We start from the raw sequence: 27,501 nt of genomic DNA, 5'->3' as shown, positions 1-27,501 counted from the left end.
TATCCTCAACAAATCACAGTTTGGGGTTCAGAATGGTTGCTCTACTGAGATTGCCATTTACGTGTTCACACACCAGATATTACAAGCGTTAAATAACAAAATAGCACTGGTAGGTATTTTCTATGACCTGTCCAAGGCATTTGATTGTGTGAATCATAGTATACTCCTAGATAAATTGAAGTTTTATGGGATTGATGGTATAGCCAACCAATGGATCAAGTCATATCTAACCAAAAGAATGCAGAAAGGTGTACTTAGTAGTAATTCAACTAATAGAATTCAGGGACATAATTCTGACTGGGGAGAAATCATGTCTGGGGTTCCCCAAGGCTCAATCTTAGGTCCACTACTGTTTCTCATATATCTAAATGATCTACCAACTAATACACAACAAGCAGAATTAGTTCTTTTTGCAGATGACACCAGTATTGTAATCACTTCCAGTATGCATACAGAAATGGAAGAAATGGTGAACAAAGTTCTCCAAAGTGTCATTGACTGGTTTTCTGTGAATGGTCTCACCCCGAATTTCACAAAGACACATCATATTCAGTTCTGGAAACAACTTAGTTCAGCCACATTTGCAAGTAGAATCATAGCAAATTTTGGGGAAAGAGAAATCAGTAAGTTGACATATTTTGCTTATTTTCATTCAGTAATGTCATATGGAATAATGTTCTGGGGTGACACATCTTTAAGAAAGGTGGTCTTCATTGCCCAAAATTGTGCTGTAAGAATAATATGTGGTGCTCACCTGCGATCATCTTGTAGACATCTGTTTAAGGAGTTGGGCATTCTGGCTACTGCTTCACAATATATTTATTCCCTCATGAAGTTTGTTATAAATAATCGACTACAGTTCAAAAGGAACAATGAGATATGAAAGTCTCTTCGGGTTTGCTGCCGGATCCTAAAATCAACTTGACTCGATATTTTGGCGATCCAACTGTTCGCCATCTTCAGGAAATGCTGCTTCTGCTGATGAGTCCCGCTGAGAACTGACGCAAGATTGCAATTCGACGTCCTATATACGCCACCGTTCAGTACAAGGCGCATGCGCCGCCCATCACGGTTTCTGGCTTCCAAAACAGGGAGGTGGCGCCGCCCTTAGTGAAACACTGCTGGCAACGATATATCGCAATCAAGGCTGCATCGAAGAATGTTCAGTTTTGATGCGAGATAATACAGGATTCCACGTTTTGCTAAGAGGAAACCCATTGTCTCTGTTGATTAAATTATCGGCCAACCTAATTTCAATCGCCTCTTTATACACACTATTCCAAAAACCGGAAATGTTGGCAATTACAACAGTTTCCTCAAATTTCATTTTGTGTCCCTCATTTAGGCAGTGTTCTGCTACGGCCGATTTTTTCCGGCTGTTGTAGCCTCGTGTGACGGCGATGTTCCACACACCTGTCATTCACTGTGCGAATAGAACGGCCAACGTAAGCTTTCCCACATTGACACGGGATTTTATACACCCCGGGTTTCCTAAGTCCCAAATCATCCTTCACTGAGCCGAGCAGAGCCCTAATCTTAGAGGGTGGACGAAACACACTCTTGATGTTAAAACTCCTTAAAATTCGTCCAATCTTAAATGATAAGCCTCCAGCATAAGGAAGAAAGGCCACAGATCTATGTTCCTCTTCGAACACCTCCGGAGACGGTCCAAATTCCATAGCCCGACGAATCTGTTTCTCGGTGTATCCATTTTCCTTAAAAACAGTCATCAAATGCTCAAGTTCTTGGGTTAAGCTGTCTGCGTCGGAAATGGCATATGCTCTCTGTACCAAAGTCCTAAGGACGCCACTACGTTGGTGTGGTGGATGACAACTCTGAGGGTGCAGGTACAAATCTGTGTGTGTCGGCTTTCGGTGAACACTGTGTCCCAAAGTTCCATCTGGTTTTTTATAAACCATTACGTCTAAAAATGGAAGCATCCCATCATTTTCAACCTCCATAGTAAATTTGATACGGGGATGAAGACAGTTGAAGTGGTCCAAAAACCTGTTAAGAGCATCACGTCCATGCGGCCATATGAAGAAGGTATCGTCCACGTATCTCCAGAAGCACGTTGGTTGCAAAGCTGAAGTCCTCAGTGCCATAGCCTCGAAGTCCTCCATAAATAAATTGGCGACTATGGGTGACAAAGGACTACCCATAGCCACTCCGTCATTCTGTTCAAAAATGTTACCGTTAAATAAAAAAGGGACAATGGGTTTCCTCTTAGCAAAACGTGGAATCCTGTATTATCTCGCATCAAAACTGAACGTTCTTCGATGCGGCCTTGATTGCGATATATCGTTGCCAGCAGTGTTTCACTAAGGGTGGCGCCACCTCCCTGTTTTGGAAGCCAGAAACCGTGATGGGCGGCGCATGCGCCGTGTACTGAACGGTGGCATATATAGGACGTCGAATTGCAATCTTGCGTCAGTTCTCAGCGGGACTCATCAGCAGAAGCAGCATTTCCTGAAGATGGTGAACAGTTGGATCGTCGAAATATCGAGTCAAGTTGATTTTATGATCCGGCAGCAAACCCGAAGAGACTTTCAAGACTTATTACGCCGGGAAAGCCTACGTAGTCACAACAATGAGATACATAATTACAATACTAGAAGAAAAAATGGCATTCATTACTCAACATTAGGGTTGTCTTTGGCACAGAAAGGGGTGCACAATGCTCCAACAAAAATTTTTGACCCCTTGCCCAGTCATATAAAATGTTTGACAGCAAGGTAAAATTTCAAAATAAACTGAAACAGTTTCTCCTTGACAACTCCTCCTATTCCGCAGAATTTCTATGTTTGTAATGGATAAAAAGTGATGGGTCAGAATTGTTAACTCAATGTGTATATCTTGATCTTATTTCATGGAAAAAAATAATAATTATATGGTGATGTTTAGAGTACAAATAGATGTACAAATTAATGTGCAGTATGAATGTAAAATGAGTCGTTCCACATCATGACAATTTATCATGCAAAATGATCCATAGTACATGAAAGTAAGTAACTAACGTACAACTGAGAACACAGAGTAATACAGAAGTAGTGCAATGTGCGTTGTATGCCACATAACTACTGCAGTAGATAAACTTGTAATGCCAGTGACTGTGAAGCTTGATTGCTCCATTATATGTCTGTATTGTTGAGTTCTTGAGCTCTGACCCCAAGGATTGCCATTCTAATGGGTGGGATTTGTGCACCATTTGAAGATGGATTAACAGCTGAGGCTGTAAAGTAATTGAAAGGGAATGAAGAGAAGTTCTATACCATTCCGTGTCAGCCAGTGTGATAAAAATTATCATTTGGACTATACATTTTGTCACTCAGCATAGCAATGGAAGCATTAGTGTGCCCACTGCATCTTGGGCATCTTTGGTTCCTAAACAGTGAAAGCAGGTGCAATGGGATTCATGTCACCAATCCATCCTGCAGCAGACAGGATTAAATTATTATGACAGACAGGCCTCTCATTTCTCCATCTTTTAGCCACCATTGTGAATGAAGTCTCATGGTCCTTTATTGTTATACAGGAAAGGTGCATGTCATTCTCTGGTACAATCATATTTCATTACTCATCTCAGCTTATGGCTTTCTTTTGTACTCTGGTTCCACACTCGAACTCATAATTATCGTAGACATGTTGTCTGTATAGCCAGAATGATGTGATATAGAGGCCCAATACATGCAGACTGATATTCTGCTCTGTTAAAACTCTCTGACATGCAGGTATAGCACCTTTTGAGTTTTTTTAGGTATTTTCTCTTATGTTTATATATTGTTTGACAACTCTTCAGTGATTGAGTTTGATTTAACACTGAACTTTATTGTTACACAAGAGGTAGTGCTATGGAGCCTATCTGTTGGCCATCTTCATGCTGTGTTAATCAGTTATTGCTAGTACACTCTTCATGTCCTCTGGAGTTGGATTTGTTTGTACTAAAGAGACTGCCTACACTACACTTGTCTGTCCTCTGCTAGTGTATTGGGCGCACTGTGAGATCTGCATCAAAAATGTCCAAAGAAGGGCAGCTCATTTTTTATTATTGCAAAGTAGGGTAGAGTGTGTCCTGGATATGATATGTGAGTTCGGGTGGCAATTGTTGAAACAAAGGGATTTTTTGTTGCGGTGAGATCTTTTTATGAAATTTCAATCACCAACTTTCTCTTCGGAATGTGAAAGTATTTTACTGCCGCCAACCTCCATAGGAAGAAATGATCATCGTAATAAAATAAGATAAATCAATCTCCTCCTCTCCTCTCTCTCTGTTCATCTCCCCCACCTCCCTCCCCCCTGTCTCAGTCGATCTCTTCCTCCCCGTCTATCTGATGCCGAGCCTTGTTTATTGTTATTGCAAATGAAACTTTGATTGGGAGTTGGAGTCACTTAAAATGAATGGGTAAATCGGTTGGGATCATTGGTGTATGGTGTTGTGAGAGAGACCACTCCAGCTGCTGGATCTGTAAGGGTAGTAGGTTCAGTGGCAGTATTTCACATAGTTTAAATCTGTGTACATGTGGTGTTACAAAGTCTCTGACAATCCCTATTCCATAGTAGTATTTTAACAATAAGCTGATAAGCCATAAATATAACTTTCCTGTATTCTGTTAAAACTGTCTGCTAGGAAGAAAACAAAACAACTCATTCTGTATAAAATGTTTGTTTAGAATTATACATAAGGGGAAAAATATATGTGGGACAAGCAGTTTGTCTAGTGGTTTAAAGACCCTGCTATCACAGTCAGAACTACCTTTCTCACAGTCATTTTTAATGGAAAACCTGTAAAAAACATGTAGCTTATGTCTGTTGAATGTTTATTAGAGTATCCCGTAAAACAAGAACTTTTGACATTTTTGTTAACACCGTAAAACAATGTTTTGTCTTTGTGTAGTTGTATAGATTACACATTTTTTCTAATAAGTTTTATTGTTGTAGATCATCTCCTGATGAATTTCTTGAGCGAATGGAAGCTCTTAAAAGTAAACCTAAAAAGGTGAAGGATGCTGTTAAAGGCAGAGAGTTCTCAGCTATTTCATCGCCGAAAGAAACATTGGATAGCACTGGTGCAGTGACCACATATAAACAGAAAGTGAGCAGTTTTATAAACATTGGTAAGCTAGTCAGCAAATAGTTTACGTACTATTTATCTTGTCCTACATATTGCCTGCAACAATTAGACAGGAAAGATAAAATTAAATGGCTACTATGAAGCACTTTAGTTTCTGAGTTTTCAAAAAAAGTGAGCATGATTTCTTAACCAGTTTATGTATGCCATCTCAGTGCTTATGTGACACGTAATTTGATCACAGGAGTGATTTTCAGTATTCTGCAAAATTCTTGTAGTTAGGCATTATTCACTTCTTTGTCTTTAGTTATTGTTCACATCTCTACTTACTAGCTACATGTTCCATATCTAATTTTACTGCCTCTTTTGTCAAAATGATGTGGAATGGGACAGTTTTTAGTGTGTATGTATATGTGATTAGTGTTAACGTTAATGAAAACATTATTGTTTAGTCCTTCTCTTGCAACCTGCAGCTGCCGTGGCACTTTTTTCCCCTCTAATCTTAAAACCACTACTCTTCAATCACTTTCTTTAGATTAGATTTAATTTTAATTCCATAGACCCAAAAATGAGATGATTCTCGTAGGTGTGGACAAGTCAGAAAATATAACATGAAAAACATAAAACATCTGAATGAATGTAAAACTCACTACCCTGATAATTTTCTAGGACCTTGTCAAGATAGGTGAATACATCACAGTAAACTGGAACTGCTAATATTTACAGAATTAATACACTGTCAGAATGAAACATAGTTATGCACTTTAAACAGATTTATCATACAGTAAATACCTAATCTTGACTGTTGTGACCAAGTGCTGTCAAAACTGAAATCTAACACACATTTTCAGTTAAGCTCACCTAACAGTCCCTGTTAAGATATTCATGTGTAAAGTAAAAAGAGTTGCCTATCAAAAAGTCTTTCAAACTCTGTGTAAACTGTGCTTTATCTGAAACCAAGTTTTTTATGGTTGCTCACAATTTACTACAAATGTGTGTTCCTGAATATTTGACCCCATTTTGCACCAAGGTCAGTGATTTTAGGTGTTTATATAGATTGTTCTTATTCCTAGTATTGATACTATGTATTGAGCTATTGGTTGGAAATAGAAATATATTACTTACAACAAATTTCATTAAGGAATGAATATACTGAGACACAGTGGTTAGGATAGAAAGTTCCTTGAAAATGTTTCTGCATGATGTTCTTGAATGTACACCACAAATGAGTCTTATTACATGCTTTTGCATGCTTGGTTTGATGAGTTGCCTCAGAATATGACCCTCTGTGACGTAATAGAATGAAAGTAAGTAAAGTCTGCAAGTTTTTTATATTTATATCTCTTACATCTGACGTCATTCTCACTGCAAAAACAGACTTGATTAGACACTTCAGCAATTCTGTGTTACACCCTTCCCAACTGAATTTATTATCAAGTTGTAATCCCAGAAATTTAACACTGTCAACTTTGCTCTGCATGTCTTCACATTTTATACACATGCTGGAAGGAAATCCTTTACAGGTTCTGAACTGCATATAGTAGGTTTTTCCTATCAGCTATCTCCTCCATGGGACCGTATTAGTGGGTGATTGCACCCAGATGTACAGACATCATCACAGACCCAGATCCCGTGACTCCAAGATTAAAATACTAACCATATTGCAGAGGTGATAGTAGAACTTTTTGTGATGGTCACTGTGCTAATGCGGGCATGGAGGGGCTCCAGTTCTTATTTAAAAATCATGCAACCAAGTTTGAAAGCAAGGCATCCTCTTTTTTCCAAGGTACCAGTTTTCAAATAAAAATTTGTTTGTGTAATAGAGTTGCCCAGGGGAAATGATTTTAGGTTAGGTTTAAAACTTGCTTTGCTACCCATCAGAAATTTTGTGTTACTGGGTAAATGTTGAAAAAGTTTTTGTTGCTGCCTATTCAACCCCTTTCTGAATCACTGACTGGATAATACAGGTCATTTTGTCCTTTTTTTACTGTCATAGGTGTGGACCTCACAGCTCTTCTCAAAATTTAAGGGATTATTTATTATGAATTTTGTTAACAATTCTATATGTATTGTGACAGCGCAGTGGAAATGCCTAACTCCCTGAAGAGGTACCGATGTGACAACTGCAGATGACCACCACTTATTAGTCTTACTGTTTGATTTTGTGCAATCAGTATTCTCTTTCTGAGTGGTGAGCTACATCAGCAAATTATTGCATAAGATGTTATAAGATAGAAGTATCCAAAATATGTTCGGAGGTTGAGTCAGGTGTCTCCAAGGCTAACAGGTATATGAAGAGCAAAAGTAGTTGAGCTTAATAGTTTCAGAAGCTTGGTAATATGCTTCTCCAAGTTCAAGTTGTCATCAATATGTTCACTCAAAAGTTTATAGCATTCTACCCTATTTACTGACTCCTGTTCATATGATGCTTCAGTTTTTGGTATGACTCTATTTGTTGTACATAATTGAATATGGTGTATCTTCTCAATATTGAGGGAGAATCAATTTTCAGAGAACCACTTAACAATTCTGTGAAAAGATCATTAACAATCCCTTCCATTGCTTCCTCTCAATGGGATTCATTGTAACACTAATATTTTCTGTGAAAAGAACCAATTATTCTTCTCGAATGTTAAGAAAAAGATCATTCACATATAAAAAGAATTGGAGCAGACCCCACTATTGAACCCAAAGGGACTTCTTTTTTGACTTCTCCCTGTCCACTAAAATTTTTTACCCTTCCAACATTGCTGGACTTACTCATCACAACTTCTTGCATTCTGCTCAAGTATGATCAAAACCAGTTATGTGTAAAGCCATAAATTCCATAAAATTTGAGTTTTTCAAGTATTTTAACATAACCTACACTGTCAAATGCTTTGGAAAAATCACAAAAAGTGCCAACTGACAACGTTTTATTATTTAAGGCTTGTACTATTTGGTGAGTGGATGTATAAATAGCATTCAATGTTAGGCAACCTTTCTGGAATCCAAAAAATGATATGCTATGAGGGTGGCCTGGAAAGTTCTCAGAATCGCCATGAGAGGTCAGTGCTAGTGCAACGAGTTGTTCACGTGATATTCATTGGACTGTTGCCTGTAAACCCGTGCCACGTCAGTGCTCTTGGAAGAGAGCTGTGGCAGTGATGTGGCTGTGTTGTTGTTCCCATATAGTGATTTGCGAAGATGGAAAAAATCGAGATTTGAGCAGTGATTAAGTACTTCGTAAAGAAGGGTATGAAAGCAAAGGACATTCATGCTGATTTCCAGAATACACTAGGGGACTCTGCTCCTTCATATTTAACTGTTGTCAAGTTAAATTTGGTCGGGAGAGCTTAGATGATGATCTGCGCAGTGGTCGGGAAATCATTGCAAAGTGCACAAAATGATCTTGAAGGATCGCCGATTCAAAGTGCGTGAAATTGCTCACGCTTGCCCGATGTAATCTGAAAGGGTATATCACATTTTAACTGAAGAAGTAGAAATGAAAAAATTATCTGCAAGATGGACGCCGTTGCCATGGCAAAATTACACAAACTAGGGTATGAATTGTTGCCACACCCACCTTATTCACCTGATATGGCTTCGTCAGACTTCTGTCTCTTCCCAAAGCTGAAAATTTTTCTTGGTGGACGAAGATTCACTTCAAACAAAGTACTGATAGCCGGAGTTGACAACTATTTTAAGGCCTGGAGGAAACTCTTTTTGGAGATGGGATCAAGACACTGGAGCATCATTGGACCAAGTGCATTAATCTAGAAGGAGACTACATTGAAAAATAAAAAAATAAAAAAAATAAAAATAAAAAAAAATCAGTGATGTAAGTACTTTTTTTCTATTCCGTTCCGAGAACTTTTCAAACCACCCTCATAACATAAATTGTTTTGGCTTAAATGTGATACTAATCTTGAGTACAGTATATTACTTTTTTGAATGTTTTGGAAAAAGATATCAGTAAGGAAACTGGACAATAATGATACAAGTCTGTCTCTTCACATTTCTTATGGAAAGGTTTAACACTTGTTTATTTTAATCTGTCTGGAAAAATTCCCTGTGCCAGTGATGAATTACATATCTCGCTAAGGACATTATTTATTTAAGACAGAACAACCTTTCATAATTCTCTGTGAAATTCCTTCAACACCATATGAACTTCTATTTTCTTTAGAATGTTTTTAATTTTATTACTTTTAATGATGGATGTTGGTGCTACTACTAGCTGCTTAAAATTTTGTGGCACGACATTTTAAATACATTCTCTGGCTTCTCAACTGAATCACTTAATCCTGTTTTTGCTGCTACATGTAGAAAGTGATTGTGAAAAGTACTCACAACTTGTGATTATGAGTCACAACAGTGTCATTTAGTTTAATTGTTATGATATCTTGTACTCTGACTGGCTGTTTTGTCTCCCATTTGACAATATCCCATATGGTTTTAATCTTATTGCCTGCATTGTTAATTTCTGTCAGAATGTACATACTTCTTGACATTTTGGGGGCTTCCCTTAAAATATTACTGTATCCCTCATAGTATGCAAGTAATTTTGGATCTCGATTTATTCTGGTGATTATATAATTTCACTCTTCATGCCTCACATGAGATTTTAATTTCTTTAGCTCTCAGAGGCTTACTTTTTTAATGGATTTTGTGTATAACCTTTTGAGAAAAGCAACTTTCAAATAGTGACACAAATCTGCTGCAGAATAAATTGAATTCGACATCACATCTTTCTACAGGGTGAACGAGAACTCTACGAACATGCTTTCAGAGGTTTTTCAAGGTTACTTTTTGAGTATTTTGGTGTAAGGGACCCTTGGCCTCACATGGCTCATTGCAGAGTAGTAATATAATTATGATTGTTGCCCCATTTACCTTGTTGCAGGTGCTGTCACAACAATGAAAAAGACTGTAATATGCAATTACCGAAATGTACAACACATCCAGTTTTTCATAGATGCCTATGTATAGATGCAAAAGAACTGTGATGTGGTTGTCATCACAGTGAGAACAGCACAACATAGGCATTGTTGTGCTGCTCTTTGATTGCATTCTGCGGAACCTAACATGAAGCGCATATCAGTCATCTCTTCGTCAGTAAACCAGTCCGTACTGCTGTGTATCACTGATAACGTGCAACTAACACTGTCAGAAAAACAAATCTGAGATAGAATAGTGCAGTAGCGAATGCAAGCTTGAGAGTGAAGAGTTGTCAACAGCAAGTACTGTGAGTACAAGTTTGTTTCCAAACAAGACACACAGCACATAATGTTGACTTTTGCACTGTTGTGCACTATTTTCAGTGCCATACAGATACAAATCCAATTGGGTCAAGGAATCAAATGAATGCAATAAATTTGTAATGAGCTACAGAAGATCATGGTCCCTTATACCATAATACTCAGAAGGTATCCTTGAACAACCTCTGAGAGTTTGTTAGTGGAGTTGTGGTTCATTTTATGCATATACCTCATCCCATCCCACATCTTTTAAGTTACTCTTAAACACAGTTTATTCTGTTCTCCTTAGTAAGCCTCTGCCACCTGGCTAAGCTTAGCACTATGTTTCATGGTACTTGTTACCTGGTATTCAACACCTAGGTTTTGCTGTAGCATTTGGCCATACCCTGCTACGGTGCAGTAGGACTCTTTTCTTTCTGCTCTACTTTTCTACTGACCTAACGAACTAGTTGTTACTATGAGGCTGCTGCACTTTGCTTTGCTCAAAAACTTATTGAGGCTCTTCTGCTATTTCAGGTAACAAATGAAATGGATTGCTAACCGGAGTTTGAAATTTGGTTTCTGAGGTTTACTCCTTTTGATTATTACTTGTCACCTTTTCCCAGCTCCTATTCTCCCATCAAAACGTGCCATTTCTAGTTCCACCCAAGTCGCATTAATTTTTCTTCCCTGTTCCGTGATTCTCTTGTCTTGACTCCATAACCTACAACTCTGTGTGAGAGCCTCATCTTACGTTTTACTGGATTTCCTAGTGCAATAATCCCAGTGGAACATCAACTTACTTTTACAGTAGACTAAAAAGCACTATCATACATTTAAACTGTAATAAAGTAATAATTCGTGAAAATTTATATTTCGGTGAGTTGTGCGACTAACTTCCAGGCTGCAGGTAGGTGTAGAAACACAAATGTTCTTGACCTTTATCATCTCTTTGGAGAGCTTTCTATTAGTTTATCAGTCAGTGATGATATAAAATTGCACAAGTTTCACAAAGAGCCATCGTCTGATACATGTCTGATACATGTCAAACCATAATAATGAGCCATGTCTGGCTCAAATTGTGTGTGTGTGATAACTGATTTCAACTCTTACAACTTTTGGGACCAGTTATACATGTGAAGGAGGATGGTTTAGTATTGATTTCTGTTCAAACAATTAACGTGTTAAGACTTTCACACCTGAATAGTCTATTTTATCACACAATGTTTTCTCTCTCTATTGGAACCAGTATTTACGTAGTTATATCTTTCTGCAGTATGTACATTGATATTGTTAAGTATTCAACACTTTCAGAGATCTCCACTTGGTTACTTTTTTTAACAGTAAAAAATCTGTTGTTCCAGAAATTATCCGATATTATGAAAATGGAATTAATTGAGAACAAAACTGCAGATGAAGTGAAGCATGTAAGTATAGCAATAATAATAGTATTCTTTCTTCAAAAATACTTTTTAAAAAACGTGTGTGAGTACTGTTTGAATGACATTCCCTAGATAAAGAGTATAAATTCATTGCAGAAAGTTTCTAGAAAAAGACAATGCTATGTAATGTAGACTCTAGTGCAGTAAAAAAGGCCTTACTGCCTTTCTCTGTGGTGCCCTTTATCTAGCCAATACCAGTTTTGGACTGGTATAATTCTTTTTGAGTTTAATGGAGAACCAACCTTACAATGTGTGGCATTATGAAATTTATCACCTTCAGTGTGCTCTCCTCACCAAACCATTCAATGCTTCATACAAATTTTCCATTGTTCCTAGCAGCGCTGGAAGTTTGCTTTTGCTAACAAAGCTTCCACACTGTCAGATCTTGTCCCTTTAAGTGCCAGTTTGACTTAAAAAAGTCATAGGGGGCCAGGTGGAGTGAATAGGGTGGGGTGGTCCAACCTGGTGATGCCATATTTCACAAAGAACACCTTTGCAGACAAGGCAGGATGAAATGGTTAAATTGTCTTGGTGAAGCATCCAGGATTTGGTGTTCCACATGTCAGAATGTCTCTTCACTCATTTACGAATGGCAGTCAGATTCTCAATGTAATAATGTTGATTGACTGTGATCTTTGAGAATGATTTTAAGGGATCAGTTTATCAATTTTGTCAATGTTGTTTTCTGAATTTGATGTTGGAGTTCGTCCAGTATGGAGATCATTTACAATCGTTTCATGTCCTTCCTTAAACCTTTTGAACCACTCAAAAACTTGTGTTCCAATAATCATCCACTTCCATACATAACTGCCATGAGCTTCTGTAGTAATTTATGCAAGTTTCTTATGAAAATTGAGGTTAACTTTTTTCTCTATCAGAACACTTTGCATTTTCTGTGGAAGGACTTCAATGGATGATTGCTACAGCGAGACTGAGAGACAAATATCCATGCCCGTTGACCTCAGGGTGGGAGAAGCATGAGCTCACACAAACATGTTCAAACCAGCTGTGGCACAGAATGAGATTTTCACTCTGCAGTGGAGTGTGTGCTGATATGAAACTTTCCTGGCAGATTAAAACTATGTGCCAGACCGAGACTCGAACTCGGGACCTTTGCATTTCGCGGGCAAGTGCTCTACCATCTGAGCTACCCATGCATGACTCACAGCCTGTCTTCACTGCTCTGCTTCCACCAGTCCCTTCACCTCCTACTTTCCAAACTTCACAGAAGCTCTCCTGCGAACCTTGCAGAACTAGCACTCCTGGAAGACAGGATATTGCAGAGACATGGCTTAGCCACAGCCTGGGGCATGTTTCCAGAATGAGATTTTCACCCTGCAGCAGAGTGTGCGCTGATATAAAACTTTCCTGGCAGATTAAAACTGTGTGCCGGACCGAGATTCAAACTCAGGACTTTTGCCTGTCGCGGGTAAATTTTAATCTGCAAGGAAAGTTTCATATCAATGCACACTCCACTGCAGAGTGAAAATCTCATTCTCGAAACATGCCCCAGGCTGTGGCTAAGCCATGTCTCTGCAACATCCTTTCTTCCAGGAGTGCTAGTTCTGCAAGGTTCACTGGAGAACTTCTGTGAAGTTTGGAAGGTAGGAGACAAAGGTACTGGTGGAAGTAGAGCTGTGAGGACGGGCCGTGAGTAGTGCTTGGTAGCTCAGATGGTAGAGCACTTGCCCGCGAATGGCAAAGGCCCCACTTTTGAGTCTCGGTCTGGCACACAGTTTTAATCTGCCAGGAAAACTTCAGCTGTGACACGTTTGCTGGGTGAAGGAGTGGGTGGGTGGAGGGGGGGCGGGATGGGGGAATCATAGTACCTATTCTGTCTTGATCTAGTGTAATTGCACGCTCTAGTGTGACATTATGTTTCAAAGTGTTTGTACATTGTGCGTCTGATGTGGGATGTAGGGAACAGCCTGGTATTTACCTAGATGGATGTTGAAAACCATCCAAAAACCACATTCAGGCTGGCCAACACACCAGCCCCCATCATTAATCCACAAGGCAGAGTTAATACAGCGATGGTGTGCCTCCCAGCGTCCTGGAAGCAAGCACTTTAATGCACTTGGCTATCCAGGTAGGTTAGAATACTATGTGCACAATATCTTAGTGTTTAGAGGATATAAAAAGAAACAGTTTATGTGACAAAAATGCCATAGGTGTTCTGTTTACGCTCTAGGGTTCCATGAAGGTTTTGACATTAGTGATATTCAAACTGCTGTGTGATAAATATTGTTTTAGAGATGTTGCTGACCTCCAGTGGATTTCTTTTTGTGGGGAGAGATGAAGCGTTTGGTGTATGAGACATCAATACACACTCCAGAAGAGCTTGTTGCATGTTTGGCTGAAACTACAGCCATTATTCATGAAACACCTGGCTGTTTTGAGCATGTTCGACACTCATTAGAATGTAGATGCCAGTTATGCGTTAATGTTAACAAATTACATTTTTGCAGCATCTCAAAAACTGTATTCATCATATGGCAGTTTAAACACCATTCCTAAATGTCACTAGTGTCAAAACCTTCAGTGAACCCTAGCAAGGAAATGGCGTGCCTGTGATATTTTTGAATATAAAAAGTGTTTCTTGTATTTTCTCTAAAAACTCAAAAATTTTGTACACACAGTTTTTATGCCCTTTTTATGTCAGATTCATCTATATTAAACAGAATTTTTTAAATTTCCATCTCAGTGTATTATTTTAGCCTCAGTATAAAAAAAAGCAGACTGACATGAAAAGGCTTCGTGACTCTTAGAAAATTTCATGTGGCATTTCATGAGGAATTGTTTTAAGAAATCTTGCAGTGTGTACTAATGGAACTCCAATTTTTCAGTAGGGAAACAAAATCAAGAATGCAAAGTGACTAGATATTACATCTGAAATTAGATGGGGGATTGGGTGGGAGGGGAGGTGGGATGAATTGATAAATTTTCCCACTTTTTCCAACATTTTGTTGCAGCTTACAGTCTACTGGCATTATGAGACATTGGCATTTACTGCTGTAAACTGTGAATCATAGTGAAGTCAGTTTTGTCATGGAACTGAAATTGTGTCCTGTTACATGGGGTTCTCTAAACATTTTATGATTGTGATAGTTTTCAACTTGTCAAATGGGAATCTGAATTGTGTAAGCATGTAATGTACAGCTTTTTTCCTATCTGAGAAGATGGTCACTACAACTGAAACCTGTACGAAGTAAAGAATAAATTTTACAGGTGATGGCAAATTTACAGTTCATAAAAATTCTTAAGGCTGTGTCAAGTCACTTCATTGAACTGTTAATTATGGAAGTTTTTCTTTAACAATTGTACAGACGGTTGGAGAAACTTACAGGAAAAAAGGAAAAGAAAAGCCGTTCTCAGTATATGGATGAACCATGAAATCCCCCACTGTTCCCAATAGTGGCAGATTCACTTCACCAAGTCAGAGAGAAAAGATGGAAAAAATCCTTATCAATAAATGGATCCTATCCCACATAGGAACATCAGTGGATTCAGAAATTACACAGAGGAGCTAAAACTCATAGCAGTGGAAAGACCATCGGCATGTGCCTACTCCTTCAAGAATCTAACACTCCTGTGCTGCAAGGCTTTGCCTACTACAGGAGAGAGAATGAAAGACAATGTTGCTGTGTTCATCATTGAGACGTTCCACTCCAGCCACGCTATCTTCACCACTCACTCTAAAAAGTTCGTACTGTGGCTATTCACATAATGCATATCATCACAGTATGCTGTATGTACCTACATCTATACCCTGCAAAACACCTTACTGTGTTTGTCAGAAGGACCGTGTGTACCAGTGTCATTTTCCCCTTTTCCTGTTCTATTCACATAATGTTTGCAGGAAGGACTAGTGCTTGTAAAACTGCATGTGGGCTCAGATCTGGCAGATTTTATCTTCGTGGTCTTTTCTCAATTTATCCATAGGAGAAAGCAGTATATTGGTTGACTCTTCTATCAACGTACGCTCTCAAAAGTTTAACAGTAGACCAAACCGTGATGCAGAAAACCACTCTTGCAGCATCTGCCACTGGAGTTGACTGAGCGTGTCCATGATGCTTTCATGCTTATGAAATGAACCTGTAATGAAACATGCTGCTCTTCTTTGGAGCTTCTCTATTTCCTTTATTAGTGCTGTCTGGTACAGAAAATAGACTTAGCGATGTTCAAGTAGTGGTCAAATGAGTGTTTTGTAAGCTATTTCCTTTGGTGATGGACTACATTTCCTGAGAATTCTTCCAATGAATCTGTCTGGCACTGCCTTAGCTGCGATTAATTTTGTGTGGTTGTTCTCCTTTAAATCACTCCGTATTCATACTTTTAGATATTTTATGGAAGTAGCTGCTTACAGTGATTATGTGCAGTCGTGCAATAAAACAGCGTAAGATCTTTCTCTCTATACGTTCACAGTATATTACATATATGTTGAGGGTCAATTGCCACTCCCTGCACCAAGCATCGATCCTCTACAGGTCTTGCTGCAGTTTGCTACAATTTTCTAGCATTGTGACTTCTCTGGATACAACAGCATCATCCAAGAAAAGTCTCATGGAACTTCTGACATTATGTACTAGGTCATTTTTATTTATTGTGAAAAGTAATGGTCCTGTAACACTCCCTTGGGACATGCCCAAAGTTACTTTCAAGTCTGAAGACTTCCCTCCGTTCAGGATGGCATACCATGATCTGTTTGCTAGAGATGCTTCAGTATGGTCACACAGTTGGCCTGATGTCCTATATGCTCGTATATTGTTCATTAGGTGGCAGTGCAGAACTGTATCAAATGCCTCCTGGAAGTCAAGGACACAGTAACTATCTGGGCATCTGTATCTACTGTTTTCTCGGGCTTGTGGATGAACAGAGCAAGCGGTTTCATAGGATTGTTGTTTTTGGAACCCATGTTGATTCCTAAAGAGGAGATTTTTGGTCTCCAGAAATGTCATAATATGAAAACATAAAACATGTTCCAAAGCTCTACTGACATCAGACATATAGGCCTGTAGTTTGGTGCTTCGATTGGATGACCATTCTTGAAAGTGGTAATGAGTCTCGCTTTTTTCAATCTTTAGGGAAACACCTCTCCTCTAGAGGCCTATGGTACACTGCTTCTGTAAGAGGAGGAAATTCTTTTATATATTCTGTGTAGAATCGAACTGGTATCCTGTTAGGTCCAGTGGCCTTTCCTCTGTTGAGCGATCTCAGTCGTTTTTGTATCCCTTGGTTATGTATTTTGATATCGTCTTTTTGTCATTCATACAACAATTTAAAGAAGGAACTACAGTGTGATCTTAATCTGTGAAACAGTTTTGGAAAAAGACATTTAGTATTTCAATCTCTTCTGTGTCATCCTCTGTTTCAATCCGATTTCATCACAGTGTCAGGACAGATGGCTGGCTTCGATCCATTTATTTATTTATTTAGCATAAGACCAAAGCTTCTTAGGATTTTCTGTCAAGTTGTTAGACAGAATATTACTTTCAAATTCGTTGAAACTTCACTCATGGTTCTCCCTGCAGTAATTTTGGCTTTGTTTAATTTTTGTTTATCTGTGAAGTGATGCTTTCTTTGCTTTCAAAGCAGTTTTCTGACATGGGTGTCAAATCACGGCAGTTCTTTTCCATCCCTCACAATTTTGCTCAGCATGTACCTGCTTAAGCATATTGTATAATGCTCTTGAACTTTGTCCATTGATACTCAGATTGTTAGTGCTGGAGATGAAATTTTTGTGCTGACTGCTCAGATAATCTGATATTTGTCTCTTTTTGCTCTTGCTAAGCAGAAAGATCTTCCTGCCTTTCTTTGTATTCGTATGTACAGTGTACTCAATAATGCTGTAATTGCCTGATGATCACTGATTCCCTGTTCTATCCTGAGTTGGAAAGCTTGGGTCTGTTGCTCACCAGCAGGTCTAACTTGTTATTTTCATGAGTCAGTTTTCTGGTTAACTGCTCAAGATAATTTTTGGATAAAGCATTTAGAACAATTTCACATGTTTCTCTGTTCCTACTAGCCATCCTAATCACAAGTGTCTCAGTCTATAGCTGGTAAGTTAAAATTTCCACCTGAAACTGTAACATGACCAGGGACTTCACACAAAATATTCTGCAGGTTTCCCCTAAATTGTTCTGCCACTACCGCTATCGGGGCAGGTGGTCTATAAAAGCATGTGATGACCCATTTTGATCCACCTTTAACATTTACCTCCACCCAAATTATTTCATATTCTGAATCTGTACTAATCATAATTTTTATTGCTATAAACACATCACCACCACCAGCGTTAAGCCTATCTTTGCGATATACAGTTCAGTCAGTGTTTGTAATTTTATACTGTTGACAGTGGTTTCAACCAGCTTTCTGTCCCTTGTACTCTGTGGGTGTTGTTATCATTTATAACTGAGACTAGTTCCAGAACATTTCCATAGATGCTCCTGCAGTTAACTAATACTATATTAACAGTTCCTTTCACCAAGAAGCTCTCATACGGTTGACCCATCTCCTAAGGGATATGTATCTTGAATAGAAGCCAAGTGATGCACTTCTGTTTGACAGCAGGCACTTCTTTGCCCTAGACGTTGTGCTTTTGTTCACCTACCCTTGCAGACGAGGTTCAGTGGGAAGTTGTTCAGAACACCAGTTGAGAACCACATTCCAGTTTACCTCTCAGAAAGGCTTGTTCTAAAAACAAAACTACCAAAATTGTTCTTCAGTGCAGCAAACTGAATATTGTTCAGATAGTGAGATTTGAACACTGAGACAGTGACCAGGACAACATCACAAGTGTGCATTACTTTTCTGCTGAAGCATCCATCCCATACTCTTCAGGATAGTAAAAGAGGCAGACTGTACCATAGTGGAATAAAGAATGTCACTCTGCAACCTAGACAGGTATGTGGCATTGCAAAGGTAAAAGTTCTGACCATGAGAAGAGAACCTGGAAGGGTACCTACCTGCAATGTCTGTATTACTCTGTCTCTCCCTGAAGAAAGTTTGTCAAATTGTTATAAACTGATTTACAGGTGTTGATCTAATACTGTGTGCTACATACTTATTTTTGTTAACATTGACTTTTTCTGCATTTATTGTCTCTATCAACCCCCACCCCCCTCAATGACCAATTCCAGTTCTCTCAAGAAATATCCTTTACAAGTAGGTTCTTCCATCATCCCAACACAAAGATGGCATATACAACAAAACTACAGAACATTCTCACTGCCAACTTTGACCTTATGATGTCACAACAGTGGCTTTACTTTATGAAAAGCATTGCACACATTATAGTCCATGATGTACCAACAAAGGTAATAGATGTTCAATGTGCAGACACAGTAAATGCCCAAAGTGGCAGTAATACTCAGAACAGAAGTTCAGGAAAGACAACGTAAGTCACTGGTGAAAGTTTACATGTTAAATGAGTCACACAGATACACTGAGAGTATGAGTGACGGAAAGAGACTTTTCTGCATGGGATTATGCTTGTACCAGTCGGGAGCAGATTTGGAACCATTTTTTATATTATAGTGAATAATCGCAGTGTCCTGAAATTTCACATACATCTTGTATGCTAATCTGGCACTGACTCTCGCTGAGGTCTGGGCGTGGTGATAGCTACCTGGGGACTGAAGATTTTGGGGTGGGCTGTGCTATGTAAAGATTGGCATATGAACATAACATGATTATGCAAACTAATTAACAGTTTGAAAAATTGCTAGATAGGCTTTTGATAATTTAGATGTATGTTAAGGTAGTAATTTGGTGTACAAAATATGTGGTGGCTTAACAAAATGTAAAAGTTTGTGGAACCCATTTATATGCCTGCATTGGGAATAACCCATCTTAAAATTTATGATGAACTATACAATTTCTTAATTAATGGCTTAATTACTTAGCAAAGGGTGTCATTTAATTCATAAAAATTAGGCGACAAAAGTGCAGTGGTAAAAGCTGGGATGTTAACATGTACAGTGGCTAAATCTGCAGTGGAAAATCTAAGTGTATCTGAAATTTTACATTAATTATCTGGTACGTTTATTAGTTTCAGGAAAATCAGGTCTGGATGCCAGTCTTTTAATGAGTGGTGTCAATATGTCCAAAACAACGTATTAGTTCACTCAGGTGCTGATATTGTGTAGTGTAGTAATAAGTTTATAGGCAGCTTCTTTTCACTCATAAATATACAGAGAGACACACGAACTTTAGTTGTCAATATGTATTCACCTGCTTAATCAGACTGGAGCTTGACAACCAAAGTAAACAGAGAAATGTTGATCTAGAACTAAGACTAAACATAACAATGCAAACTGAGCCAGTTGGCCAAAGAATATGCGCTCTCAATCACTGTTCGAATTTGGCATTCCCCCCCTTAGTATAGCAGAGCTCCAGTGATGTGCAAGTATTTATGTTGTACCTGTCAGCCCTCCCTTGTATAAGTTGCTGGCATCTTTGCTGCTTCCTGCAGGCTTGTTTGCTGAGTCAAGGATGATGCTGCTGTTGACTGACCAGTACCACAATCCAGATGACTCAAAGTCGCTGATGTAGTATTAGAGGTATCTTCATGTTGTGCGGATACGTCTGGCATTAGAAAATATGCCTGCTTTACCTGTTACCATGACACTGCCATTGACATGTCATTGCACATTATTTGCACTATATGTACCTTACATTTTAGCTCCTGGAAAGGTCCAGAGTGTGGTGGTTGCATTGGAAAGCATACCACATCTGTTCGAAGCATCACATGCGAGCTTGTTTTAAGATCCTTGTGAATGAACACACTCTGTTCTCTGCTGCTGAAGGATGCAGCTTAGCCATTTAGAGCTTGACATGTTGCAGCATATAGCCCTGGTTCCATTTGTGTTTGTTTGTCCCAATGGGGGATCCTGAGGAGTTAGTGGGTACAGAGACAGCGCACAAAATAATAAGGTGCACACATAGTGTTTAAGAAACTTCTTTTACTTAACTTGAACAACAGCAAGTCCAGAGCGCAGCGCAAAGTAAGTCCTTGAGAGAGGCCAGTTAAGTATCTACAATAACAACAGATACTGAATTACAATGCATGGCCTACATAGGCAGAACTGAACTGACTGCCAGACTAGACTTTTGTGCAGCATCCTTTATGTTTGCTCTATGGCAACACTGGCCGCATGGAATGAGGAGGGTGTGTCATGGAACCAGCTGCAGATTGGCAGTGAAATCACACGGGCTACCACCAACTTCTATACGTGGACTGGCACAGCATAGTATGAATAGCACATACCACCATAATCTGCATTGATTTTCCCGGAAAAAACTCTTAGAACAGGTGCAGCATCTCTCCATAAACCATCTTTGCAGTAGATGCTCCAATTTCTGGTTTAAGGGCTGTATAAAGTTGCAGCATTCTGGTGCACTGGATATATGACACTGGTAAAAGTTGACAATCCCCAGGAATCTTTTTAATTTCTGGTAATACATCAGCAGAGGAATGGTCTTAATGACCTCTATATTTTCTTAGAGAGGACAAATACTGGTAGCTGAGACAGTATGACCGAGAAATTTCAATTTGTTTTTGACGCAGAACACTTTTTTCCTCATTTGTCACCAGGCCATATTTATATATACTGTCGAACATTGCCTTAAGTGGTTTGTTGTGTTATTCAGCTGTCTTTGAAAATATCAAAATATCATCAAGGTAGTTGAAGCAGAAATCCGAGCCCCTTAGTATTTCTCTACGAACCTCAGCCATGACTGAGCTGCATTCTTTAAACCAAATGGCATGATAGGTATCTGAAAAGACTAAAAGGCATTATTACGACAGGAATATTTTCTTCTGCAACTTGAGCCTGGTTATAAGCCTCCTTACAATCCACTACACTGAATATTGTAGCTCTGGCTAAAACGTTCATGAAACCCCTTAGGGTAGACATGGGATAGCAGATGGGGATTGTTTGTGGATTTAGAGTTCGGTAATCTCTACAGGGCCTCCAGATGCCGTCTTTCTTTTTAGCTAGGTGTAACAGTGATGCCTGTGGGCTGTGGGATCTTCATATGATCTCTTCAAATTCTGCTTTTGCTATTGAGAAATGGTTGGGTGCTAGTCTTTTTGGCCATCTAGAAACTGGTTGGCTGGGTGTTGTCTTCATGTGATGCACCATGGTATGCAATACTTTCTATGAAGTGGCTGACAACCTCTTGTCTAACTTATGTACCAACCAAACTACTCAGTGAGGCCATGGAATTTTTAGCACTTCTGCCTGTAGTACCTATTACCACTTCACTGTACACCTTAATTCATACCATACTTAACTTTTCCAGTCCTTGGTGGGGTATGAAGTCGATTCACACTGACCATAAGTGGTGATGGGTGAGTTGTTAACTGCTGTAGGTTGAGGGTACACTCATCACTGCAGTCCATCTTTGTATCTGAGCCCGAATTAGTAAGGTAGCACTGATCTGTGTTCCTGCCTTTACATACAAATGGCATTATAATGTCAGCAAGAACACTTGCTTTGCTGTATGTGTGGATGTGGGTGATCTGATACAAATAACGTGGCCGATTGTGAGTGCTGGGTCTTGGCTATTTCTGATAACATTGCTGTTGGCATCTGCGGGAGTAGTGGCAACTACCTCATCAACGCTTTGGCACCTTTGTGGAACTTTATGATCTGTTGTGCGTACTGTAGGCTGCTGGGGCCTGGAAATTCAAAGCGAGATGTGCATCTCGTGGCCTGATCACCATGGCTGTCTGTTTGATTCTGATGACTGGATGGATACCCCTCTTCTTTACCTTTTCTTGTGCGGGTCCACTTATTCATTTCAGACTTCTGAACTGCTTATTCATGTTCGTCTGTTGCTCATGTCGTATAGCTGCAGTATCCCAAGTGTTGACGTCACTACCACCTGTTTTGCTGCTGAGGTACTTGTTTGCTCCACTATAGTGTGCACCTTGTCTGCTACTGCAAGAACAGAATTTATATCACACTTCCCACGCGTCACCACTGCCATTTTCACTGAAAGTGATAGTTGTATTAGCCGTATGTGCTGTAGTGTTTCACCTCACATTGCTTCCTCTTCCACAGTTATCCTCAGATGTTGCCAGAGTTCAGATGGTGTTCTATTGCTGATACACTTGATCTGAATTACTTGTCGCATTTGTTGGTTCAACAAATCTGTCTGACTAGTGTCTCCTTCAAGTGAGGGTGTTTTCAACATAATATCCAACACCATGTTGACAGCTTGGGCATCAAAGCTGTTAGCCTCTACAGGAAACATGGAATAATTGCTAGTAATGCTATTTTGTATTAACATCAAATCCAGCATTGTGAACCACAGCTCAAGCTTCTCTGACAGGAATGCTGGTGTTTCTGTTTTTATCTTCAGGGTGGAAACCACATTAGACTCAGTGGGCAAACTGTCTGTCATATTCAACACCTGTTCGTATAAATTCATCTCGTCTCGATTTTGCAGATCCCTAATTTGCTTCTGCAGGTCCTCTTCTAGGCACAAGGGCTGCCCTTGTATCTGACTTCATGCAACATCACAATGCGAAGTCACTGTTTCACTCTGTACGTTGCTTCAGGTGTCTCCTGTCTTTTGTAATTTTGGGGTCACCAATTTATAGACAGCGTCCATCATTTCAGTCATAAATATGCAGAAACACACACAAACTTGAGTTAAAAAGATTTAATTACTTGATTGTAGAATTTTAGAACATGTATTATGTTCGACTATAATGACTTTTCTGGAGACTAGAAGTCTACTCTGTAGGAATGAGCATGGGTTTCGAAAAAGACAATCGTGTGAAACCCAGCTCGCGCTATTTGTCCACAAGACTCAGAGGGCCATAGACACGGGTTCCCAGGTAGATTCCATGTTTCTTGACTTCCACAAGGCATTTGATACAGTTCCCAACAGTCGTTTAATGGACAGAGTAAGAGCATATGGACTATCAGACCAGTTGTGTGATTGGATTGAAGAGTTCCTAGATAACAGAACACAGCATGTCATTCTCAATGGAGAGAAGTCTTCCGAAGTAAGAGTGATTTTAGGTGTGCCGCAGGGGAGTGTTGTAGGACCGTTGCTATTCACAATATATATAAATGACCTTGTGGACAACATCGGAAGTTCACTGAAGCTTTTTGTGGATGATGCTGTAGTATATCGAGATGCTGTAACAATGGAAAATTGTACAGAAATGCAAGAGGATCTGCAACGAATTGACGCATGGTGCAGGGAATGGCAATTGAATCTCAATGTAGACAAATGTAATGTGCTGCGAATTTGTTTAGCTACAATATAGCAGATCAGCAACTGGAAGCAGTTAATTCCATAAATTATCTGGGAGTAGGCATTAGGAGTTATTTAAAATGGAATGACCATATAAAATTAATCGTTGGTAAAGCAGATGCCAGACTGAGATTCATTGGAAGAATCATAAGGAAATGCAGTCCGAAAACAAAGGAAGTAGGCTACAGTACACTTGTTCGCCCACTTGAATATTGCTCACCAGGGTGGGATCCGTACCAGATAGGGTTGATAGAAGAGGTAGAGAAGATCCAACAGAGAGCAGTGCGCTTTGTTACAGGATCATTTAGTAATCGCAAAAGCATTACAGAGGTGATAGATAAACTCCAGTGGAAAACTCTGCAAGAGAGACGCTCAGTAGCTCGGTACGAGCTTTTGTTGAAGTTTCGAGAACATACCTTCACCAAGCAGTCAAGCAGTATATTGCTCCCTCCTACGTATATCTCTCGAAGAGACCAAGAGGATAAAATCAGAGAGATTCGATCCCACACAGAGGCATACCAACAATCTTTCTTTCCACGAACAATAAGAGAGTGGAATAGATGGGAGAACCGATAGAGGTACTCAAGGTACCCTCCGCCACACACTGTCAGGTGGCTTGCGGAGTATGGATGTAGATGTAGATTGATCAGAATGGAGCTTGATAATCAAAGTAAGCAGAGAACTGTCAAACTAGAACTAAAAGTAAAAATAACGATGCAACTCTGGCCAGTCAACCAAAGAACAATATGTGTGTTCTCAATCACTGTCTGAAATTGGCATTTGCCACAAGTTCCGTGCATAATATCATTTATTAACCTGGTTTTGTAGTGAAACTAGATACACTAATGGGATCAGAGCATTGAAAATAATAGCCTGAGTGATAAATGCAGATGAGGCAAAGTCTGAGTTATGTTTTGGTAGATTCAGGTACATATTTCGTATTGACTGCATAAATAAATGAAAAATGAGTAAAGAAAAATATTAATTGTTAGCAGGAGTGCAATCATAGCAGGTGGTGTAGTTCCAGCTTGCTATGTTATAACCTGTCAAAGTCCACTACACAGGTTTATAATCACTCATTTTCCATGAGGGAGTTAGAATCTGCCTTGTTTGTAGCAAAGAACTCAGAGTCCGACCCAGACAGATTGTGTATGAAATACCACTGTTGCTGCTGCTGCTGCAGCAGCTAAGTCCCAAATCAAGAGAAATCCTCCTAGAACTTCTTAACCTGCTTAGGTCAATATCCCAGTTCCAGGAGTGAAGCTATCTTGAGCATCTCCTAAAGTGAGGGCAGGATTGTTGCTGCACAACTGTTGATTCCACTGGCACCTCCGATTTCTCATGTGATCCTTCCTAAATGATAGGTATTTTAGGTATAGAATAGGGTGCACCTACTCAGAGCATTTTTTGCAGAATAATGTTGTCTGCAAGGCATTATTTTACTTGTTACCCTTTTTGCTGTTTCATGCAATTGTACACTCCTGGAAATGGAAAAAAGAACACATTGACACCGGTGTGTCAGACCCACCATACTTGCTCCGGACACTGCGAGAGGGCTGTACAAGCAATGATCACACGCACGGCACAGCGGACACACCAGGAACCGCGGTGTTGGCCGTCGAATGGCGCTAGCTGCGCAGCATTTGTGCACCGCCGCCGTCAGTGTCAGCCAGTTTGCCGTGGCATACGGAGCTCCATCGCAGTCTTTAACACTGGTAGCATGCCGCGACAGCGTGGACGTGAACCGTATGTGCAGTTGACGGACTTTGAGCGAGGGCGTATAGTGGGCGTGCGGGAGGCCGGGTGGACGTACCGCCGAATTGCTCAACACGTGGGGCGTGAGGTCTCCACAGTACATCGATGTTGTCGCCAGTGGTCGGCGGAAGGTGCACGTGCCCGTCGACCTGGGACCGGACCGCAGTGACGCACGGATGCACGCCAAGACCGTAGGATCCTACGCAGTGCCGTAGGGGACCGCACCGCCACTTCCCAGCAAATTAGGGACACTGTTGCTCCTGGGGTATCGGCGAAGACCATTCGCGACCGTCTCCATGAAGCTGGGCTACGGTCCCGCACACCGTTAGGCCGTCTTCCGCTCACGCCCCAACATCGTGCAGCGCGCCTCCAGTGGTGTCGCGACAGGCGTGAATGGAGGGACGAATGGAGACGTGTCGTCTTCAGCGATGAGAGTCACTTCTGCCTTGGTGCCAATGATGGTCGTATGCGTGTTTGGCGCCGTGCAGGTGAGCGTCACAATCAGGACTGCATACGACCGAGGCACACAGGGGCAACACCCGGCATCATGGTGTGGGGAGCGATCTCCTACACTGGCCGTACACCACTGGTGATCGTCGAGGGGACACTGAATAGTGCACGGTACATCCAAACCGTCATCGAACCCATCGTTCTACCATTCCTAGACCGGCAAGGGAACTTGCTGTTCCAACAGGACAATGCACGTCCGCATGTATCCCGTGCCACCCAACGTGCTCTAGAAGGTGTAAGTCAACTACCCTGGCCAGCAAGATCTCCGGATCTGTCCCCCATTGAGCATGTTTGGGACTGGATGAAGCGTCGTCTCACGCGGTCTGCACGTCCAGCACGAACGCTGGTCCAACTGAGGCGCCAGGTGGAAATGGCATGGCAAGCCGTTCCACAGGACTACATCCAGCATCTCTACGGTCGTCTCCATGGGAGAATAGCAGCCTGCATTGCTGCGAAAGGTGGATATACACTGTACTAGTGCCGGCATTGTGCATGCTGTGTTGCCTGTGTCTATGTGCCTGTGGTTCTGTCAGTGTGATCATGTGATGTATCTGACCCCAGGAATGTGTCAATAAAGTTTCCCCTTCCTGGGACAATGAATTCACGGTGTTCTTATTTCAATTTCCAGGAGAGTATTTCATCCATAACAAAAGTCTTGTTTAGTTATTTCTGTGTGGGGAAGGTTTTTCTATGTTCTGCCCATACTCTGTCTTGCAACTACTTGTCATTAACTTCAGCCGACACTCAAGAGACCAAAGAAATGTGCAGAGAATATTTATTTCAAGTTTTCTGCAGACAAAAATGTGTGCATCAATTTCAATTGCTCACATTGTGTTTTTAGTATCCCTCTTGCCTTTAAGAATGCAATGTTAAGGGGGGTAGGGCATCAAACGGGCCAACTTGGATCAGGAGAGACATCACAGAACATTTTAATTTCCAGTGTCTATACTTTTACAAATAAATTCATAAAACTTTGTCAGCATCACCAGGAAGGATTCAGGATTCACACCCATTGCAGTTCGAAAACATAACAAAATAATTTTTTTATGTGCAAAATTTCATCATTTTTTCACTTACTAATGGCTGCATTTGTTGCTATAGGTACACTTTTCTTCATAAGTTAGAGAGATTCTTCGATGAATTTTGCACAGCATACATACCATACTTACAGGTGTATGAAACTCTAGAATTTATTTAATTTATGAAAAAACGAATGAGTTGTTGTATTTTA

The 27,501-nt window shown here is 40.1% G+C and overlaps 1 protein-coding gene across 1 annotated transcript in view; it reads left to right on the top strand.

The window, feature by feature from the left end:
• The window catches only part of LOC126183850 (ATP synthase mitochondrial F1 complex assembly factor 1), a 60,660-nt gene that overhangs the window by 6,646 nt on the left and 26,513 nt on the right, over positions 1–27,501 (top strand). Inside the window, exons 2-3 of the mRNA XM_049926137.1 lie at positions 4,939–5,092; positions 11,652–11,714. Coding sequence (XP_049782094.1) covers positions 4,939–5,092; positions 11,652–11,714 — 217 coding nt within the window. The remainder of the gene's footprint in view (positions 1–4,938; positions 5,093–11,651; positions 11,715–27,501) is intronic.

The sequence above is a fragment of the Schistocerca cancellata genome, chromosome 4 (genome assembly GCF_023864275.1).
Source record: "Schistocerca cancellata isolate TAMUIC-IGC-003103 chromosome 4, iqSchCanc2.1, whole genome shotgun sequence".
Taxonomy (NCBI): Eukaryota; Metazoa; Arthropoda; class Insecta; order Orthoptera; family Acrididae; genus Schistocerca; species Schistocerca cancellata.
Note: the sequence above shows the minus strand (reverse complement) of the source record. Positions and strands in the feature narration are given on the sequence as shown.